The sequence below is a fragment of the Electrona antarctica genome (assembly GCF_951216825.1).
Source record: "Electrona antarctica genome assembly, chromosome: 6".
NCBI lineage: Eukaryota > Metazoa > Chordata > Actinopteri > Myctophiformes > Myctophidae > Electrona > Electrona antarctica.
The window spans coordinates 56,535,737-56,556,546 of NC_136811.1; the positions used below are offsets into that span (position 1 = coordinate 56,535,737).

A 20,810-nucleotide genomic window follows, 5' to 3' on the forward strand; every position below is an offset into this window, starting at 1 on the left:
ATAGGGCTGTGTAGGGGTTTCTCTATAGTAGCCTGTATAGGGCTGTGTAGAGGTCTATAGTAGCCTGTATAGGGCTGTGTAGGGGTTTCTCTATAGTAGCCTGTATAGGGCTGTGTAGGGGTTGCTCTATAGTAGCCTGTATAGGGCTGTGTAGGGGCTCTATAGTAGCCTGTATAGGGCTGTGTAGAGGCTCTATAGTAGCCTGTATAGGGCTGTGTAGGGGTTGCTCTATAGTAGCCTGTATAGGGCTGTGTAGGGGCTCTATAGTAGCCTGTATAGGGCTGTGTAGGGGCTCTATAGTAGCCTGTATAGGGCTGTGTAGGGGTTGCTCTATAGTAGCCTGTATAGGGCTGTGTAGGGGCTCTATAGTAGCCTGTATAGGGCTGTGTAGGGGTTTCTCTATAGTAGCCTGTATAGGGCTGTGTAGAGGCTCTATAGTAGCCTGTATAGGGCTGTGTAGAGGCTCTATAGTAGCCTGTATAGGGCTGTGTAGAGGCTCTATAGTAGCCTGTATAGGGCTGTGTATGGGCTCTATAGTAGCCTGTATAGGGCTGTGTAGAGGTTTCTCTATAGTAGCCTGTATAGGGCTGTGTAGGGGCTCTATAGTAGCCTGTATAGGGCTGTGTAGGGGTCTCTCTATAGTAGCCTGTATAGGGCTGTGTAGGGGTCTCTCTATAGTAGCCTGTATAGGGCTGTGTAGGGGCTCTATAGTAGCCTGTATAGGGCTGTGTAGGGGTTTCTCTATAGTAGCCTGTATAGGGCTGTGTAGGGGCTCTATAGTAGCCTGTATAGGGCTGTGTAGGGGTTTTGCTCTATAGTAGCCTGTATAGGGCTGTGTAGAGGCTCTATAGTAGCCTGTATAGGGCTGTGTAGGGCTCTATAGTAGCCTGTATAGGGCTGTGTAGGGGCTCTATAGTAGCCTGTATAGGGCTGTGTAGGGGCTCTATAGTAGCCTGTATAGGGCTGTGTAGGGCTCTATAGTAGCCTGTATAGGGCTGTGTAGGGGCTCTATAGTAGCCTGTATAGGGCTGTGTAGGGCTCTATAGTAGCCTGTATAGGGCTGTGTAGGGCTCTATAGTAGCCTGTATAGGGCTGTGTAGGGCTCTATAGTAGCCTGTATAGGGCTGTGTAGGGGCTCTATAGTAGCCTGTATAGGGCTGTGTAGGGGCTCTATAGTAGCCTGTATAGGGCTGTGTAGGGGCTCTATAGTAGCCTGTATAGGGCTGTGTAGGGCTCTATAGTAGCCTGTATAGGGCTGTGTAGGGGCTCTATAGTAGCCTGTATAGGGCTGTGTAGAGGTTTCTCTATAGTAGCCTGTATAGGGCTGTGTAGGGGTCTATAGTAGCCTGTATAGGGCTGTGTAGGGGCTCTATAGTAGCCTGTATAGGGCTGTGTAGGGCTCTATAGTAGCCTGTATAGGGCTGTGTAGGGGCTCTATAGTAGCCTGTATAGGGCTGTGTAGAGGTTTCTCTATAGTAGCCTGTATAGGGCTGTGTAGGGGCTCTATAGTAGCCTGTATAGGGCTGTGTAGGGGCTCTATAGTAGCCTGTATAGGGCTGTGTAGGGGCTCTATAGTAGCCTGTATAGGGCTGTGTAGAGGCTCTATAGTAGCCTGTATAGGGCTGTGTAGGGGCTCTATAGTAGCCTGTATAGGGCTGTGTAGGGGCTCTATAGTAGCCTGTATAGGGCTGTGTAGGGCTCTATAGTAGCCTGTATAGGGCTGTGTAGGGGCTCTATAGTAGCCTGTATAGGGCTGTGTAGGGGCTCTATAGTAGCCTGTATAGGGCTGTGTAGGGCTCTATAGTAGCCTGTATAGGGCTGTGTAGAGGCTCTATAGTAGCCTGTATAGGGCTGTGTAGGGGCTCTATAGTAGCCTGTATAGGGCTGTGTAGGGGCTCTATAGTAGCCTGTATAGGGCTGTGTAGGGGCTCTATAGTAGCCTGTATAGGGCTGTGTAGGGGCTCTATAGTAGCCTGTATAGGGCTGTGTAGAGGCTCTATAGTAGCCTGTATAGGGCTGTGTAGGGGCTCTATAGTAGCCTGTATAGGGCTGTGTAGGGGTCTATAGTAGCCTGTATAGGGCTGTGTAGGGGCTCTATAGTAGCCTGTATAGGGCTGTGTAGGGGCTCTATAGTAGCCTGTATAGGGCTGTGTAGGGGTCTATAGTAGCCTGTATAGGGCTGTGTAGGGGCTCTATAGTAGCCTGTATAGGGCTGTGTAGGGGTCTATAGTAGCCTGTATAGGGCTGTGTAGGGGCTCTATAGTAGCCTGTATAGGGCTGTGTAGGGGTCTATAGTAGCCTGTATAGGGCTGTGTAGGGGCTCTATAGTAGCCTGTATAGGGCTGTGTAGGGCTCTATAGTAGCCTGTATAGGGCTGTGTAGGGGTTGCTCTATAGTAGCCTGTATAGGGCTGTGTAGGGGCTCTATAGTAGCCTGTATAGGGCTGTGTAGGGCTCTATAGTAGCCTGTATAGGGCTGTGTAGGGGTTTCTCTATAGTAGCCTGTATAGGGCTGTGTAGGGCTCTATAGTAGCCTGTATAGGGCTGTGTAGGGGCTCTATAGTAGCCTGTATAGGGCTGTGTAGGGGTTTCTCTATAGTAGCCTGTATAGGGCTGTGTAGAGGCTCTATAGTAGCCTGTATAGGGCTGTGTAGGGGTTTCTCTATAGTAGCCTGTATAGGGCTGTGTAGAGGCTCTATAGTAGCCTGTATAGGGCTGTGTAGGGGCTCTATAGTAGCCTGTATAGGGCTGTGTAGGGGCTCTATAGTAGCCTGTATAGGGCTGTGTAGGGCTCTATAGTAGCCTGTATAGGGCTGTGTAGGGCTCTATAGTAGCCTGTATAGGGCTGTGTAGGGCTCTATAGTAGCCTGTATAGGGCTGTGTAGGGCTCTATAGTAGCCTGTATAGGGCTGTGTAGGGCTCTATAGTAGCCTGTATAGGGCTGTGTAGGGCTCTATAGTAGCCTGTATAGGGCTGTGTAGAGGCTCTATAGTAGCCTGTATAGGGCTGTGTAGGGGCTCTATAGTAGCCTGTATAGGGCTGTGTAGGGGCTCTATAGTAGCCTGTATAGGGCTGTGTAGAGGCTCTATAGTAGCCTGTATAGGGCTGTGTAGGGGTTTCTCTATAGTAGCCTGTATAGGGCTGTGTAGGGGCTCTATAGTAGCCTGTATAGGGCTGTGTAGGGCTCTATAGTAGCCTGTATAGGGCTGTGTAGGGGCTCTATAGTAGCCTGTATAGGGCTGTGTAGGGGCTCTATAGTAGCCTGTATAGGGCTGTGTAGGGGCTCTATAGTAGCCTGTATAGGGCTGTGTAGAGGCTCTATAGTAGCCTGTATAGGGCTGTGTAGGGGCTCTATAGTAGCCTGTATAGGGCTGTGTAGGGGCTCTATAGTAGCCTGTATAGGGCTGTGTAGGGGCTCTATAGTAGCCTGTATAGGGCTGTGTAGGGGTCTATAGTAGCCTGTATAGGGCTGTGTAGGGGCTCTATAGTAGCCTGTATAGGGCTGTGTAGGGGCTCTATAGTAGCCTGTATAGGGCTGTGTAGGGGTCTATAGTAGCCTGTATAGGGCTGTGTAGGGGCTCTATAGTAGCCTGTATAGGGCTGTGTAGGGGTCTATAGTAGCCTGTATAGGGCTGTGTAGGGGCTCTATAGTAGCCTGTATAGGGCTGTGTAGGGCTCTATAGTAGCCTGTATAGGGCTGTGTAGGGGTTGCTCTATAGTAGCCTGTATAGGGCTGTGTAGGGGCTCTATAGTAGCCTGTATAGGGCTGTGTAGGGCTCTATAGTAGCCTGTATAGGGCTGTGTAGGGGCTCTATAGTAGCCTGTATAGGGCTGTGTAGGGGTTGCTCTATAGTAGCCTGTATAGGGCTGTGTAGGGGTTTTGTCTCTATAGTAGCCTGTATAGGGCTGTGTAGGGGTTGCTCTATAGTAGCCTGTATAGGGCTGTGTAGGGGTTTTGTCTCTATAGTAGCCTGTATAGGGCTGTGTAGGGGAGGGACTGCGACGCTCTATAGTAGCCTGTATAGGGCTGTGTAGGGGTTTCTCTATAGTAGCCTGTATAGGGCTGTGTAGGGGTTGCTCTATAGTAGCCTGTATAGGGCTGTGTAGGGGTTTTGTAATGCTCTATAGTAGCCTGTATAGGGCTGTGTAGGGGTTTCTCTATAGTAGCCTGTATAGGGCTGTGTAGGGGCTCTATAGTAGCCTGTATAGGGCTGTGTAGGGGTTTTGTAATGCTCTATAGTAGCCTGTATAGGGCTGTGTAGGGGTTGCTCTATAGTAGCCTGTATAGGGCTGTGTAGGGGTTTTGTAATGCTCTATAGTAGCCTGTATAGGGCTGTGTAGGGGTTTTGTAATGCTCTATAGTAGCCTGTATAGGGCTGTGTAGGGGTTTCTCTATAGTAGCCTGTATAGGGCTGTGTAGGGGCTCTATAGTAGCCTGTATAGGGCTGTGTAGGGGTTTTGTAATGCTCTATAGTAGCCTGTATAGGGCTGTGTAGGGGTTGCTCTATAGTAGCCTGTATAGGGCTGTGTAGGGGTTTTGTAATGCTCTATAGTAGCCTGTATAGGGCTGTGTAGGGGTTTCTCTATAGTAGCCTGTATAGGGCTGTGTAGGGGCTCTATAGTAGCCTGTATAGGGCTGTGTAGGGGTTTCTCTATAGTAGCCTGTATAGGGCTGTGTAGAGGCTCTATAGTAGCCTGTATAGGGCTGTGTAGGGGCTCTATAGTAGCCTGTATAGGGCTGTGTAGGGCTCTATAGTAGCCTGTATAGGGCTGTGTAGGGCTCTATAGTAGCCTGTATAGGGCTGTGTAGGGGCTCTATAGTAGCCTGTATAGGGCTGTGTAGGGGTTTTGCTCTATAGTAGCCTGTATAGGGCTGTGTAGAGGCTCTATAGTAGCCTGTATAGGGCTGTGTAGGGGCTCTATAGTAGCCTGTATAGGGCTGTGTAGGGCTCTATAGTAGCCTGTATAGGGCTGTGTAGGGGCTCTATAGTAGCCTGTATAGGGCTGTGTAGGGGTCTATAGTAGCCTGTATAGGGCTGTGTAGGGGTTTCTCTATAGTAGCCTGTATAGGGCTGTGTAGGGGCTCTATAGTAGCCTGTATAGGGCTGTGTAGGGGCTCTATAGTAGCCTGTATAGGGCTGTGTAGGGGCTCTATAGTAGCCTGTATAGGGCTGTGTAGGGGCTCTATAGTAGCCTGTATAGGGCTGTGTAGGGGTTTCTCTATAGTAGCCTGTATAGGGCTGTGTAGGGGCTCTATAGTAGCCTGTATAGGGCTGTGTAGGGCTCTATAGTAGCCTGTATAGGGCTGTGTAGGGGCTCTATAGTAGCCTGTATAGGGCTGTGTAGGGGCTCTATAGTAGCCTGTATAGGGCTGTGTAGGGCTCTATAGTAGCCTGTATAGGGCTGTGTAGGGGCTCTATAGTAGCCTGTATAGGGCTGTGTAGGGGCTCTATAGTAGCCTGTATAGGGCTGTGTAGGGGTTGCTCTATAGTAGCCTGTATAGGGCTGTGTAGAGGCTCTATAGTAGCCTGTATAGGGCTGTGTAGGGGCTCTATAGTAGCCTGTATAGGGCTGTGTAGGGGCTCTATAGTAGCCTGTATAGGGCTGTGTAGGGGTTGCTCTATAGTAGCCTGTATAGGGCTGTGTAGAGGCTCTATAGTAGCCTGTATAGGGCTGTGTAGGGCTCTATAGTAGCCTGTATAGGGCTGTGTAGGGCTCTATAGTAGCCTGTATAGGGCTGTGTAGAGGCTCTATAGTAGCCTGTATAGGGCTGTGTAGGGGCTCTATAGTAGCCTGTATAGGGCTGTGTAGAGGCTCTATAGTAGCCTGTATAGGGCTGTGTAGGGGCTCTATAGTAGCCTGTATAGGGCTGTGTAGGGGCTCTATAGTAGCCTGTATAGGGCTGTGTAGGGGCTCTATAGTAGCCTGTATAGGGCTGTGTAGGGGCTCTATAGTAGCCTGTATAGGGCTGTGTAGGGGTTTCTCTATAGTAGCCTGTATAGGGCTGTGTAGAGGTCTATAGTAGCCTGTATAGGGCTGTGTAGGGGTTGCTCTATAGTAGCCTGTATAGGGCTGTGTAGGGGCTCTATAGTAGCCTGTATAGGGCTGTGTAGGGCTCTATAGTAGCCTGTATAGGGCTGTGTAGGGGCTCTATAGTAGCCTGTATAGGGCTGTGTAGGGGTTTCTCTATAGTAGCCTGTATAGGGCTGTGTAGGGGCTCTATAGTAGCCTGTATAGGGCTGTGTAGGGGCTCTATAGTAGCCTGTATAGGGCTGTGTAGGGCTCTATAGTAGCCTGTATAGGGCTGTGTAGGGGCTCTATAGTAGCCTGTATAGGGCTGTGTAGAGGTCTATAGTAGCCTGTATAGGGCTGTGTAGGGGCTTCTCTATAGTAGCCTGTATAGGGCTGTGTAGAGGCTCTATAGTAGCCTGTATAGGGCTGTGTAGGGGTCTATAGTAGCCTGTATAGGGCTGTGTAGGGGCTCTATAGTAGCCTGTATAGGGCTGTGTAGGGGTCTCTCTATAGTAGCCTGTATAGGGCTGGGTAGGGGCTCTATAGTAGCCTGTATAGGGCTGTGTAGGGGCTCTATAGTAGCCTGTATAGGGCTGCGTAGGGGTTTTGTAATGAATAATAAATAAAATAAATAAATTGTATTTGCAATCGTTTACATTGTATTTCACTAATTCTGTTGAATGAGTAAAAAAACACCCGTGTGAATTGAGGGGCGCTCTTATCATCATACATCATCTCATTATCATCTTATCTCATTATCATCTTATCATCTTATCATCTCTTATCATCATACATCATCTCATTCTGGCCAATGAGGGGAGCTCTTATCATCATACATCATCTCATTCTGGCCAATGAGGGGCGCTCTTATCATCATACATCATCTCATTCTGGCCTCATTTTAACCCATTTAGGCCTGACGTCGACATTTAAAAAATGTCAGTTTTCTGAAATTCCTCATGTTTCTGTATCAGTGGTGCTCAAGATTTCAACAAAATGATATGTAATATGCCTCCGCCCCCCCATCTGAAAATATGTTGTTCCAGGGAGCCCAAAGATTTTAGTGTGTAATGTTCACTCTGTAATAATATATATTCAAAGATTTGAGGCACATTTTCACGATTTTTCAAAAATAGCAGACCTACAAGACCGAGTGAGCGCTATGAGCTTGTAGTTCTGCTATTTTCCAATAGCTAAAGTATAACAATGCTTTAAAACACAAAGGGGTTCCCGCCCAGAATGGGTTAATGTTTGTGTTTACACGTTATCACTGGCATTTAATGTTTGTGGACAACGTTTGTGTTTACACACACACACACACACACACACACACACACACACACACACACACACACACACACACACACACACACACACACACACACACACACACACTAACAGCTGGACATAGGAGGGGCTTAGCGCCTCTCAAAAAAAACAACACAATAAACTAGAAAACACTGCTCCTGAAGAAACAGTGTGGGCTCGACACACACACACACACACACCAAAAGCTGGACATAGGAGGGGCTTAGCGCCCCTCAAAAAGAGAGCTCGCTATGCTCACAATACCCACAATAAATGAATAAATCAATACATTGATGTCCCAAAATAATTCAGCGACCATCGGTGTCCCCTGACCTCAAGAGTGGAGTAAAAGTCAGAGGCTCCGTTACTCTCACGTGCACATCAGTGCACGTCGTGCACCGGCGTGCTCACGTGCACATGCATCCGTGCATGCTGCTCGAACGAGTGGAATGGGAGCCTGCTGTTCAAGCCTGTCTTCTACTGTGTGTGTGTGTGTGTGTGTGTGTGTGTGTGTGTGTGTGTGTGTGTGTGTGTGTGTGTGTGTGTGTGTGTGTGCGTGCACGTGTGTGCGTGTGTGTAACAGGATCAGCATTTGGCAGGGAGATGCCGGGTGAGTTTCCTGCATCGTGCATGCGCACGCTCTGCACCAGTAATCTGTGCACGGCCTGGCATCAGCACGCGTGTCTGTGCGTGCTCACGTGCGCATCCGTGCGTGCTAGCGTGCACACGCATCACACGCGGCCACCCTGGGCCTGGGATGTCTGCGTTCGATTTCCCCGGCCGGGTCATGATAGCCTACCAAACACGATACAAAGAGACCCAGTGCCTCCCTGCTTGAAGCTTTATGTCCATTGATTGGTTGATTGAATACTTCCATCCATCCATCTTCAACCGCTTATCCGTAGTCGGGTCGCGGGGGCAACAGCTCCACCAGAGTGCTCCAGACTTCCCTCTCCAGAACAACATTAGTACTTCCTCCTGGGGGATCCCTGAGACGTTCCAAGGCCAGTGAGTCGATGTGTTTCCTCCAACTGCGCCTTGGTCTGCCCCGGGGTCTCCTCCCAGTGGGACGTGCCTCGAGGACCTCCCTAGGGAGTGACTACTGGCCAATCACAGCGCATCTTTTCCGGGACATTTCAGACCCTAACGTCCACTCTGTGACGCACTCTCGTGAGAGTATTCTCCCCAGAGCTGAAGGAGGCGTCTACCTTTCTATGTCTGTGGAGAGACAGACACCCCAGAGCCGTCTACCTTTCTATGTCTATGTCTGCACTGCCAGGCTACATGTTGGGTCTTAGGGGCAGGTTGTCTGTACTGCCAGGCTACATGTTGGTTCTTAGAGGGGCAGGTTGTCTGCACTGCCAGGCTGATGTTGGGTCTTAGGGGCAGGTTGTCTGCACTGCCAGGCTGATGTTGGGTCTTAGGGGCAGGTTGTCTGCACTGCCAGGCTGATGTTGGTTCTTAGAGGGGCAGGTTGTCTGCACTGCCAGGCTGATGTTGGGTCTTAGGGGCAGGTTGTCTGTACTGCCAGGCTGATGTTGGGTCTTAGGGGCAGGTTGTCTGTACTGCCAGGCTGATGTTGGGTCTTAGTGGCAGGTTGTCTGTACTGCCAGGCTGATGTTGGGTCTTAGGGGCAGGTTGTCTGCACTGCCAGGCTGATGTTGGGTCTTAGGGGCAGGTTGTCTGCACTGCCAGGCTGATGTTGGGTCTTAGGGGCAGGTTGTCTGCACTGCCAGGCTGATGCAAGGCTTATAGTGTGGCTATTGCCGATTGTTCTAATGGGGGGGGGGGTTTCCCCTACGTGTTTAAACATTAATCGTCTGCATTCTCTCTTCCACAGCTTCCTCGCCAAAAGACGTTACAGGTACAGTAAGAATTATTATTATTATTATTATTATTATTATTATTAACATTCACACACTGTGTATGGTTGACTAGTAGCCTTTTTTTACATTGCCTGCCTGTCTGTCTGTCTGTCTGCCTGTCTGTCTGAATGCCTGCCTGCCTGCCTGCCTGTCTGTCTGTCTGTCTGTCTGTCTGTCTGCCTGCCTGTCTGAATGCCTGCCTGCCTGCCTGTCTGCCTGCCTGCCTGCCTGTCTGTCTGTCTGTCTGCCTGCCTGCCTGCCTGCCTGCCTGTCTGTCTGTCTGTCTGTCTGTCTGTCTGTCTGTCTGTCTGTCTGTCTGTCTGTCTGTAAGCCTGTCTGCCTGCCTGCCTGCCTGCCTTGTGGAGTGGCTACAGGACTTGGCTCCCGCATGCCGTCATCTCTCCCAGTGGTCAGTGTGAATGAAGAGCCATTAGTTTCCAAAGACTGGCCTGGCTGGCTCCTGTCCATCCATGCCTGGCTGGCTCCTGTCCATCCATGCTGGTCCATCATTGTCCTCAGAGCAGCGGATATGAAATGACCGCTACTTGACCAGTTCACTTCATAAATGGGGCAGCTGCCCAAAGCTCTCTGTGTGTTAGAGGGGAGGGGAGGGGAGAGGAGAGGAGAGGAGAGGAGAGGAGAGGAGAGGAGAGGAGAGGAGAGGGGAGGGGAGGGGAGGGGAGGGGAGGGGAGAGGAGAGGAGAGGAGAGGAGAGGAGAGGGGAGGGGAGGGGAACAAACCTCATTGATGGCTACAAAACAATGACTGTAACAGTTAGAATTGCATTTTAATTCACACATAAAAAGAAACGCTAATGTTATTACAAACTCCCTGACATTATCACTGAGACAGTATATTTATTTTTAGAGCACAATGCTTATATTATGAGACCATTTAAAATGAAACTTCTATGACAGTGCTGACATAATGAAGTGACATTACGCTCCTCGCCTATATTAATCCATTCTGGGCGGGAACCCCTTTTGGTGTTTGAAGCATTATGTTATATACTTTATCTATTGAAAAATAGCAGATCTACAAGCTCATAGCTTGTAGGATTGCTATTTTTGAAAGATCGTGAAAATTTGGCCCAAATCTTTGAATATATTCTTTCAGAGCGAACGTTTTTAACTCTAATCTTTGCTTCTGCGGGGTCCCTGGAACATGTTTTCAGGTGGGGGTCGGCGGCCAATCACATATATTTTGTGGGGTCCTTGACATGACAATGTTTGAGAATCACTGACACAGAAACATGGGGTTTTTCAGAAAAACTGTCAGGATTTAGAAGACATTTGTAGAATCGTCCTCAGGTCTAAATGGGTTAAGGCGTCTTACTGGTAATATAATGAAATCACACCCGTGTGAACTGAGTGGTGCAAGGTCTTATATAGCCTGATCAGCTGTGGTCTGACGGAATACTGGACAACTCACCCCGGTGCTTGCCCGTTTTTCCTCCCGGAATTTTCCCCAGTGAGGGGGATAACTTTGTAATATGCTATTGGCTGTTTGTATTCTTTTTGGAAAAATATAAAAAGATACTCCTGTGGAAAGGCTATATTTTACTTATATTGACCCTATAAACAATTTAGTATTATTTAGTATATGTAAGGTTTTTCCCTCTCAAATGGTACCTCGTCAGATAATCCCCACATAGCCTACAACAACTTCTGTGAACAGAGTTCACTGTAGTAGCTTTTCATAAATATATTTGTACTTAGGCTGTCTGCTGTCGTGAAAGTTTATAGTTAGAGAAATTCAAATTCCAGCTGTCCAGCCTCTCCCACCCCTCACTGGGGAAAATTCCGGGAGGAAAACGGAAAAGGGGTGAGTTGTCTTGTTACCGTCTGACGTAATGTCAGTGACCATGGTATTAAAACCATGCTCACCTGTACAGGTACACACATACATAGATACAGACAAAGCTGGTTGTTGGAGTGGTTTACACCACTCAATAACGAGGACACGTCGGACACACGTGTGATTCTTTGATATGAATCAGTTTGAGCAGTTCTCACAAGCTGTGTCCACTTCTACAACATCCTGTTGACCTCTGTTTGACCTGTGAATGTGATTATGATCTCTCTCTCTCTCTGTCTCTCTCTCTCTCTCTCTCCACAGACTATGACAGTGCTTTTAACTATGGTGAGTGTCCAGCGTTTTCTTTCACACCCCCCTGCCCTGACCCCCCTCCCCTCCGCCCCTCCGCCCTGACCCCTGCCCCCCCCCCCCCCCCCCCCCCTGAGGGGGGTCAGGCTGGGTCTGTGCTTTCCCCTCCATTTTGTCAGGAGTCGTGGGAAAACGTTAACCCCTCGAGGCCAACAGCTTCCACTGCTCCGTGTGTGTGTGTGTGTGTGTGTGTGTGTGTGTGTGTGTGTGTGTGTGTGTGTGTGTGTGTGTGTGTGTGTGTGTGTGTGTGTGTGTGTGTGTGTGTGTGTGTGTGTGTGTGTGTGTGTGTGTGTGTGTGTGTGTGTGTGTGTGTGTGTGTGTGTGTGTGTGTGACCCAAACTTTGTCCTAAACACAAACATTAAATGTCATTGATAACGATGGACAATTTGTGTAAACACAAACACTGAAGACAAAAGTGAGGATGCAAATTCTGATTGGCCGGAATGAGATGATGTATAAACAATCTGTGCGCGTGTGTATGTGCGCGTGCGTGCGTGCATGCGTGTGTGTGTGCGTGTGTGTTTCAGATTATGAGTCGTTGAGGATCGGTGGGTTGGTGTTCGCTGTCGTTCTCTTCTTCATGGGAATCGCTCTCATTGTCAGTAAGTGTTTGATGTTTAGGCAGGCAGGCAGACAGGCAGACAGACAGACAGACAGACAGACAGACAGACAGACAGACAGACAGACAGACAGACAGACAGACCTTTACATTTCAAGGAGCCACCTCAACTCTGACAGTATACAAATGGAACCAAATGGGTCCATTTCAGCAAGACTCTGAACCCCTGATTGAATCAGAACCAATCTGTAAAGACTCTGAACCCCTGATTGAATCAGAACCAATCTGTAAAGCTGTATGAATGTTGTTTGAATGGATGAATTATTCACAGACACTCTTTCTTTCTAAAATACATTCACGAATGTACTGCTTTAAAACTGACATTAATCTGCCATACAGTGGTTTAAATATCTAGTTTAATCTGTCATACACTGGTTTAAATATCTAGTTTAATCTGCCATACAGTGGTTTAAATATCTAGTTTAATCTGCCATACACTGGTTTAAATATCTAGTTTAATCTGTCATACAGTGGTTTAAATATCTAGTTTAATCTGCCATACAGTGGTTTAAATATCTAGTTTAATCTGCAATACAGTGGTTTAAATATCTAGTTTAATCTGCAATACAGTGGTTTAAATATCTAGTTTAATCTGTAATACAGTGGTTTAAATATCTAGTTTAATCTGTCATACAGTGGTTTAAATATCTAGTTTAATCTGCCATACAGTGGTTTAAATATCTAGTTTAATCTGTCATACAGTGGTTTAAATATCTAGTTTAATCTGCAATACACTGGTTTAAATATCTAGTTTAATCTGCAATACAGTGGTTTAAATATCTAGTTTAATCTGCAATACAGTGGTTTAAATATCTAGTTTAATCTGTAATACAGTGGTTTAAATATCTAGTTTAATCTGTCATACAGTGGTTTAAATATCTAGTTTAATCTGTAATACAGTGGTTTAAATATCTAGTTTAATCTGCAATACACTGGTTTAAATATCTAGTTTAATCTGTAATACAGTGGTTTAAATATCTAGTTTAATCTGTCATACAGTGGTTTAAATATCTAGTTTAATCTGCAATACACTGGTTTAAATATCTAGTTTAATCTGTAATACAGTGGTTTAAATATCTAGTTTAATCTGCCATACAGTGGTTTAAATATCTAGTTTAATCTGCAATACAGTGGTTTAAATATCTAGTTTAATCTGTAATACAGTGGTTTAAATATCTAGTTTAATCTGCAATACAGTGGTTTAAATATCTAGTTTAATCTGTAATACAGTGGTTTAAATATCTAGTTTAATCTGTAATACAGTGGTTTAAATATCTAGTTTAATCTGTAATACAGTGGTTTAAATATCTAGTTTAATCTGTAATACAGTGGTTTAAATATCTAGTTTAATCTGCCATACAGTGGTTTAAATATCTAGTTTAATCTGCAATACAGTGGTTTAAATATCTAGTTTAATCTGCAATACAGTGGTTTAAATATCTAGTTTAATCTGCAATACAGTGGTTTAAATATCTAGTTTAATCTGCAATACAGTGGTTTAAATATCTAGTTTAATCTGTAATACAGTGGTTTAAATATCTAGTTTAATCTGCAATACAGTGGTTTAAATATCTAGTTTAATCTGTAATACAGTGGTTTAAATATCTAGTTTAATCTGCAATACAGTGGTTTAAATATCTAGTTTAATCTGCAATACAGTGGTTTAAATATCTAGTTTAATCTGCCATACAGTGGTTTAAATATCTAGTTTAATCTGCAATACAGTGGTTTAAATATCTAGTTTAATCTGCAATACAGTGGTTTAAATATCTAGTTTAATCTGTAATACAGTGGTTTAAATATGTAGTTTAATCTGCAATACAGTGGTTTAAATATCTAGTTTAATCTGTCATACACTGGTTTAAATATCTAGTTTAATCTGCAATACAGTGGTTTAAATATCTAGTTTAATCTGCCATACAGTGGTTTAAATATCTAGTTTAATCTGCAATACAGTGGTTTAAATATCTAGTTTAATCTGCAATACAGTGGTTTAAATATCTAGTTTAATCTGCAATACAGTGGTTTAAATATCTAGTTTAATCTGCCATACAGTGGTTTAAATATCTAGTTTAATCTGCCATACACTGGTTTAAATATCTAGTTTAATCTGCAATACAGTGGTTTAAATATCTAGTTTAATCTGTCATACAGTGGTTTAAATATCTAGTTTAATCTGTAATACAGTGGTTTAAATATCTAGTTTAATCTGTAATACAGTGGTTTAAATATCTAGTTTAATCTGCAATACAGTGGTTTAAATATCTAGTTTAATCTGCCATACAGTGGTTTAAATATCTAGTTTAATCTGCAATACAGTGGTTTAAATATCTAGTTTAATCTGCAATACAGTGGTTTAAATATCTAGTTTAATCTGCAATACAGTGGTTTAAATATCTAGTTTAATCTGCAATACAGTGGTTTAAATATCTAGTTTAATCTGCCATACAGTGGTTTAAATATCTAGTTTAATCTGCCATACAGTGGTTTAAATATCTAGTTTAATCTGCAATACAGTGGTTTAAATATCTAGTTTAATCTGCAATACAGTGGTTTAAATATCTAGTTTAATCTGCCATACAGTGGTTTAAATATCTAGTTTAATCTGCAATACAGTGGTTTAAATATCTAGTTTAATCTGCAATACAGTGGTTTAAATATCTAGTTTAATCTGCAATACAGTGGTTTAAATATCTAGTTTAATCTGTAATACAGTGGTTTAAATATGTAGTTTAATCTGCCATACAGTGGTTTAAATATCTAGTTTAATCTGCAATACAGTGGTTTAAATATCTAGTTTAATCTGTCATACAGTGGTTTAAATATCTAGTTTTAATCTGCAATACAGTGGTTTAAATATCTAGTTTAATCTGTCATACACTGGTTTAAATATCTAGTTTAATCTGCAATACAGTGGTTTAAATATCTAGTTTAATCTGTCATACAGTGGTTTAAATATGTAGTTTAATCTGCCATACAGTGGTTTAAATATCTAGTTTAATCTGTCATACAGTGGTTTAAATATGTAGTTTAATCTGCCATACAGTGGTTTAAATATCTAGTTTAATCTGCAATACAGTGGTTTAAATATCTAGTTTAATCTGTCATACAGTGGTTTAAATATCTAGTTTTAATCTGCAATACAGTGGTTTAAATATCTAGTTTAATCTGTCATACACTGGTTTAAATATCTAGTTTAATCTGCAATACAGTGGTTTAAATATCTAGTTTAATCTGCCATACAGTGGTTTAAATATCTAGTTTAATCTGCAATACAGTGGTTTAAATATCTAGTTTAATCTGTAATACAGTGGTTTAAATATCTAGTTTAATCTGCAATACAGTGGTTTAAATATCTAGTTTAATCTGTCATACAGTGGTTTAAATATCTAGTTTAATCTGCCATACAGTGGTTTAAATATCTAGTTTAATCTGCAATACAGTGGTTTAAATATCTAGTTTAATCTGCAATACACTGGTTTAAATATCTAGTTTAATCTGCCATACAGTGGTTTAAATATCTAGTTTAATCTGCAATACAGTGGTTTAAATATCTAGTTTAATCTGCCATACAGTGGTTTAAATATCTAGTTTAATCTGCAATACACTGGTTTAAATATCTAGTTTAATCTGCAATACACTGGTTTAAATATCTAGTTTAATCTGCAATACACTGGTTTAAATATCTATTTTAATCTGCAATACACTGGTTTAAATATCTAGTTTAATCTGCCATACAGTGGTTTAAATATCTAGTTTAATCTGCCATACAGTGGTTTAAATATCTAGTTTAATCTGTAATACAGTGGTTTAAATATCTAGTTTAATCTGCAATACACTGGTTTAAATATCTAGTTTAATCTGCCATACAGTGGTTTAAATATCTAGTTTAATCTGCAATACACTGGTTTAAATATCTAGTTTAATCTGCCATACAGTGGTTTAAATATCTAGTTTAATCTGCCATACAGTGGTTTAAATATCTAGTTTAATCTGTAATACAGTGGTTTAAATATCTAGTTTAATCTGCAATACAGTGGTTTAAATATCTAGTTTAATCTGCAATACACTGGTTTAAATATCTAGTTTAATCTGCCATACAGTGGTTTAAATATCTAGTTTAATCTGCCATACAGTGGTTTAAATATCTAGTTTAATCTGTAATACAGTGGTTTAAATATCTAGTTTAATCTGTAATACAGTGGTTTAAATATCTAGTTTAATCTGTAATACAGTGGTTTAAATATCTAGTTTAATCTGTAATACAGTGGTTTAAATATCTAGTTTAATCTGCAATACAGTGGTTTAAATATCTAGTTTAATCTGTAATACAGTGGTTTAAATATCTAGTTTAATCTGTAATACAGTGGTTTAAATATCTAGTTTAATCTGTCATACAGTGGTTTAAATATCTAGTTTAATCTGCAATACAGTGGTTTAAATATCTAGTTTAATCTGCAATACAGTGGTTTAAATATCTAGTTTAATCTGCAATACAGTGGTTTAAATATCTAGTTTAATCTGCCATACAGTGGTTTAAATATCTAGTTTAATCTGCAATACAGTGGTTTAAATATCTAGTTTAATCTGCAATACAGTGGTTTAAATATCTAGTTTAATCTGTAATACAGTGGTTTAAATATCTAGTTTAATCTGTAATACAGTGGTTTAAATATCTAGTTTAATCTGCAATACAGTGGTTTAAATATCTAGTTTAATCTGTCATACACTGGTTTAAATATCTAGTTTAATCTGCCATACAGTGGTTTAAATATCTAGTTTAATCTGCAATACAGTGGTTTAAATATCTAGTTTAATCTGCAATACAGTGGTTTAAATATCTAGTTTAATCTGCAATACACTGGTTTAAATATCTAGTTTAATCTGCAATACAGTGGTTTAAATATCTAGTTTAATCTGCAATACAGTGGTTTAAATATCTAGTTTAATCTGCAATACAGTGGTTTAAATATCTAGTTTAATCTGCAATACAGTGGTTTAAATATCTAGTTTAATCTGTAATACAGTGGTTTAAATATCTAGTTTAATCTGTAATACAGTGGTTTAAATATCTAGTTTAATCTGCAATACAGTGGTTTAAATATCTAGTTTAATCTGTAATACAGTGGTTTAAATATCTAGTTTAATCTGCAATACAGTGGTTTAAATATCTAGTTTTAATCTGCAATACAGTGGTTTAAATATCTAGTTTAATCTGCAATACAGTGGTTTAAATATCTAGTTTAATCTGCAATACAGTGGTTTAAATATCTAGTTTAATCTGCAATACAGTGGTTTAAATATCTAGTTTAATCTGCAATACAGTGGTTTAAATATCTAGTTTAATCTGTAATACAGTGGTTTAAATATCTAGTTTAATCTGCAATACAGTGGTTTAAATATCTAGTTTAATCTGCAATACAGTGGTTTAAATATCTAGTTAAATCTGTAATACAGTGGTTTAAATATCTAGTTTAATCTGCCATACAGTGGTTTAAATATCTAGTTTAATCTGCAATACAGTGGTTTAAATATCTAGTTTAATCTGCAATACAGTGGTTTAAATATCTAGTTTTATCTGCAATACAGTGGTTTAAATATCTAGTTTAATCTGCAATACAGTGGTTTAAATATCTAGTTTAATCTGCAATACACTGGTTTAAATATCTAGTTTAATCTGCAATACAGTGGTTTAAATATCTAGTTTAATCTGCAATACAGTGGTTTAAATATCTAGTTTAATCTGCAATACAGTGGTTTAAATATCTAGTTTAATCTGCAATACAGTGGTTTAAATATCTAGTTTAATCTGCCATACAGTGGTTTAAATATCTAGTTTAATCTGCAATACAGTGGTTTAAATATCTAGTTTAATCTGCAATACAGTGGTTTAAATATCTAGTTTAATCTGCCATACAGTGGTTTAAATATCTAGTTTAATCTGCAATACAGTGGTTTAAATATCTAGTTTTAATCTGCAATACAGTGGTTTAAATATCTAGTTTAATCTGCCATACAGTGGTTTAAATATCTAGTTTAATCTGCAATACAGTGGTTTAAATATCTAGTTTAATCTGTAATACAGTGGTTTAAATATCTAGTTTAATCTGTCATACACTGGTTTAAATATCTAGTTTAATCTGCAATACAGTGGTTTAAATATCTAGTTTAATCTGTAATACAGTGGTTTAAATATCTAGTTTAATCTGCAATACAGTGGTTTAAATATCTAGTTTTAATCTGCAATACAGTGGTTTAAATATCTAGTTTAATCTGCAATACAGTGGTTTAAATATCTAGTTTAATCTGCAATACAGTGGTTTAAATATCTAGTTTAATCTGCAATACAGTGGTTTAAATATCTAGTTTAATCTGCAATACAGTGGTTTAAATATCTAGTTTAATCTGTAATACAGTGGTTTAAATATCTAGTTTAATCTGCAATACAGTGGTTTAAATATCTAGTTTAATCTGCAATACAGTGGTTTAAATATCTAGTTTAATCTGTAATACAGTGGTTTAAATATCTAGTTTAATCTGCCATACAGTGGTTTAAATATCTAGTTTAATCTGCAATACAGTGGTTTAAATATCTAGTTTAATCTGCAATACAGTGGTTTAAATATCTAGTTTTATCTGCAATACAGTGGTTTAAATATCTAGTTTAATCTGCAATACAGTGGTTTAAATATCTAGTTTAATCTGCAATACACTGGTTTAAATATCTAGTTTAATCTGCAATACAGTGGTTTAAATATCTAGTTTAATCTGCAATACAGTGGTTTAAATATCTAGTTTAATCTGCAATACAGTGGTTTAAATATCTAGTTTAATCTGCAATACAGTGGTTTAAATATCTAGTTTAATCTGTAATACAGTGGTTTAAATATCTAGTTTAATCTGCAATACAGTGGTTTAAATATCTAGTTTAATCTGCAATACAGTGGTTTAAATATCTAGTTTAATCTGTAATACAGTGGTTTAAATATCTAGTTTAATCTGCCATACAGTGGTTTAAATATCTAGTTTAATCTGCAATACAGTGGTTTAAATATCTAGTTTAATCTGCAATACAGTGGTTTAAATATCTAGTTTTATCTGCAATACAGTGGTTTAAATATCTAGTTTAATCTGCAATACAGTGGTTTAAATATCTAGTTTAATCTGCAATACACTGGTTTAAATATCTAGTTTAATCTGCAATACAGTGGTTTAAATATCTAGTTTAATCTGCAATACAGTGGTTTAAATATCTAGTTTAATCTGCAATACAGTGGTTTAAATATCTAGTTTAATCTGCAATACAGTGGTTTAAATATCTAGTTTAATCTGCCATACAGTGGTTTAAATATCTAGTTTAATCTGCAATACAGTGGTTTAAATATCTAGTTTAATCTGCAATACAGTGGTTTAAATATCTAGTTTAATCTGCCATACAGTGGTTTAAATATCTAGTTTAATCTGCAATACAGTGGTTTAAATATCTAGTTTTAATCTGCAATACAGTGGTTTAAATATCTAGTTTAATCTGCCATACAGTGGTTTAAATATCTAGTTTAATCTGCAATACAGTGGTTTAAATATCTAGTTTAATCTGTAATACAGTGGTTTAAATATCTAGTTTAATCTGTCATACACTGGTTTAAATATCTAGTTTAATCTGTAATACAGTGGTTTAAATATATAGTTTAATCTGTCATACAGTGGTTTAAATATCTAGTTTAATCTGTAATACACTGGTTTAAATATCTAGTTTAATCTGCAATACAGTGGTTTAAATATCTAGTTTAATCTGTCATACAGTGGTTTAAATATCTAGTTTAATCTGTCATACAGTGGTTTAAATATCTAGTTTAATCTGCAATACAGTGGTTTAAATATCTAGTTTAATCTGTCATACAGTGGTTTAAATATCTAGTTTAATCTGCAATACAGTGGTTTAAATATCTAGTTTAATCTGTAATACAGTGGTTTAAATATCTAGTTTAATCTGCAATACAGTGGTTTAAATATCTAGTTTAATCTGTAATACAGTGGTTTAAATATCTAGTTTAATCTGCCATACAGTGGTTTAAATATCTAGTTTAATCTGCAATACAGTGGTTTAAATATCTAGTTTAATCTGCAATACAGTGGTTTAAATATCTAGTTTAATCTGTAATACAGTGGTTTAAATATCTAGTTTAATCTGCCATACAGTGGTTTAAATATCTAGTTTAATCTGCAATACAGTGGTTTAAATATCTAGTTTAATCTGTAATACAGTGGTTTAAATATCTAGTTTAATCTGCCATACAGTGGTTTAAATATCTAGTTTAATCTGCAATACAGTGGTTTAAATATCTAGTTTAATCTGCAATACAGTGGTTTAAATATCTAGTTTAATCTGCCATACAGTGGTTTAAATATCTAGTTTAATCTGTAATACAGTGGTTTAAATATCTAGTTTAATCTGTAATACAGTGGTTTAAATATCTAGTTTAATCTGCAATACAGTGGTTTAAATATCTAGTTTAATCTGCCATACAGTGGTTTAAATATCTAGTTTAATCTGCCATACACTGGTTTAAATATCTAGTTTAATCTGCAATACAGTGGTTTAAATATCTAGTTTTAATCTGCAATACAGTGGTTTAAATATCTAGTTTTAATCTGCAATACAGTGGTTTAAATATCTAGTTTTAATCTGCAATACAGTGGTTTAAATATCTAGTTTTAATCTGCAATACAGTGGTTTAAATATCTAGTTTAATCTGCCATACAGTGGTTTAAATATCTAGTTTAATCTGCAATACAGTGGTTTAAATATCTAGTTTAATCTGTAATACAGTGGTTTAAAT

General features: G+C 39.9%; 1 protein-coding gene across 3 annotated transcripts in view; it reads left to right on the forward strand.

The window, feature by feature from the left end:
- The window catches only part of LOC306925751 (sodium/potassium-transporting ATPase subunit gamma-like), a 62,989-nt gene that overhangs the window by 34,846 nt on the left and 7,333 nt on the right, over positions 1 to 20,810 (forward strand). The window contains exons 3-6 of one of the 3 annotated variants that reach the window (XM_079504792.1): positions 9,160 to 9,183; positions 9,516 to 9,593; positions 11,303 to 11,326; positions 11,879 to 11,953. In XM_079504792.1, coding sequence (XP_079360918.1) covers positions 9,160 to 9,183; positions 9,516 to 9,593; positions 11,303 to 11,326; positions 11,879 to 11,953 — 201 coding nt within the window. Of the gene's footprint in view, positions 1 to 7,902; positions 7,930 to 9,159; positions 9,184 to 9,515; positions 9,594 to 11,302; positions 11,327 to 11,878; positions 11,954 to 20,810 lie in introns of all 3 variants that reach the window. The other 2 variants (XM_079504793.1, XM_079504794.1) reach the window with 2 other exon arrangements.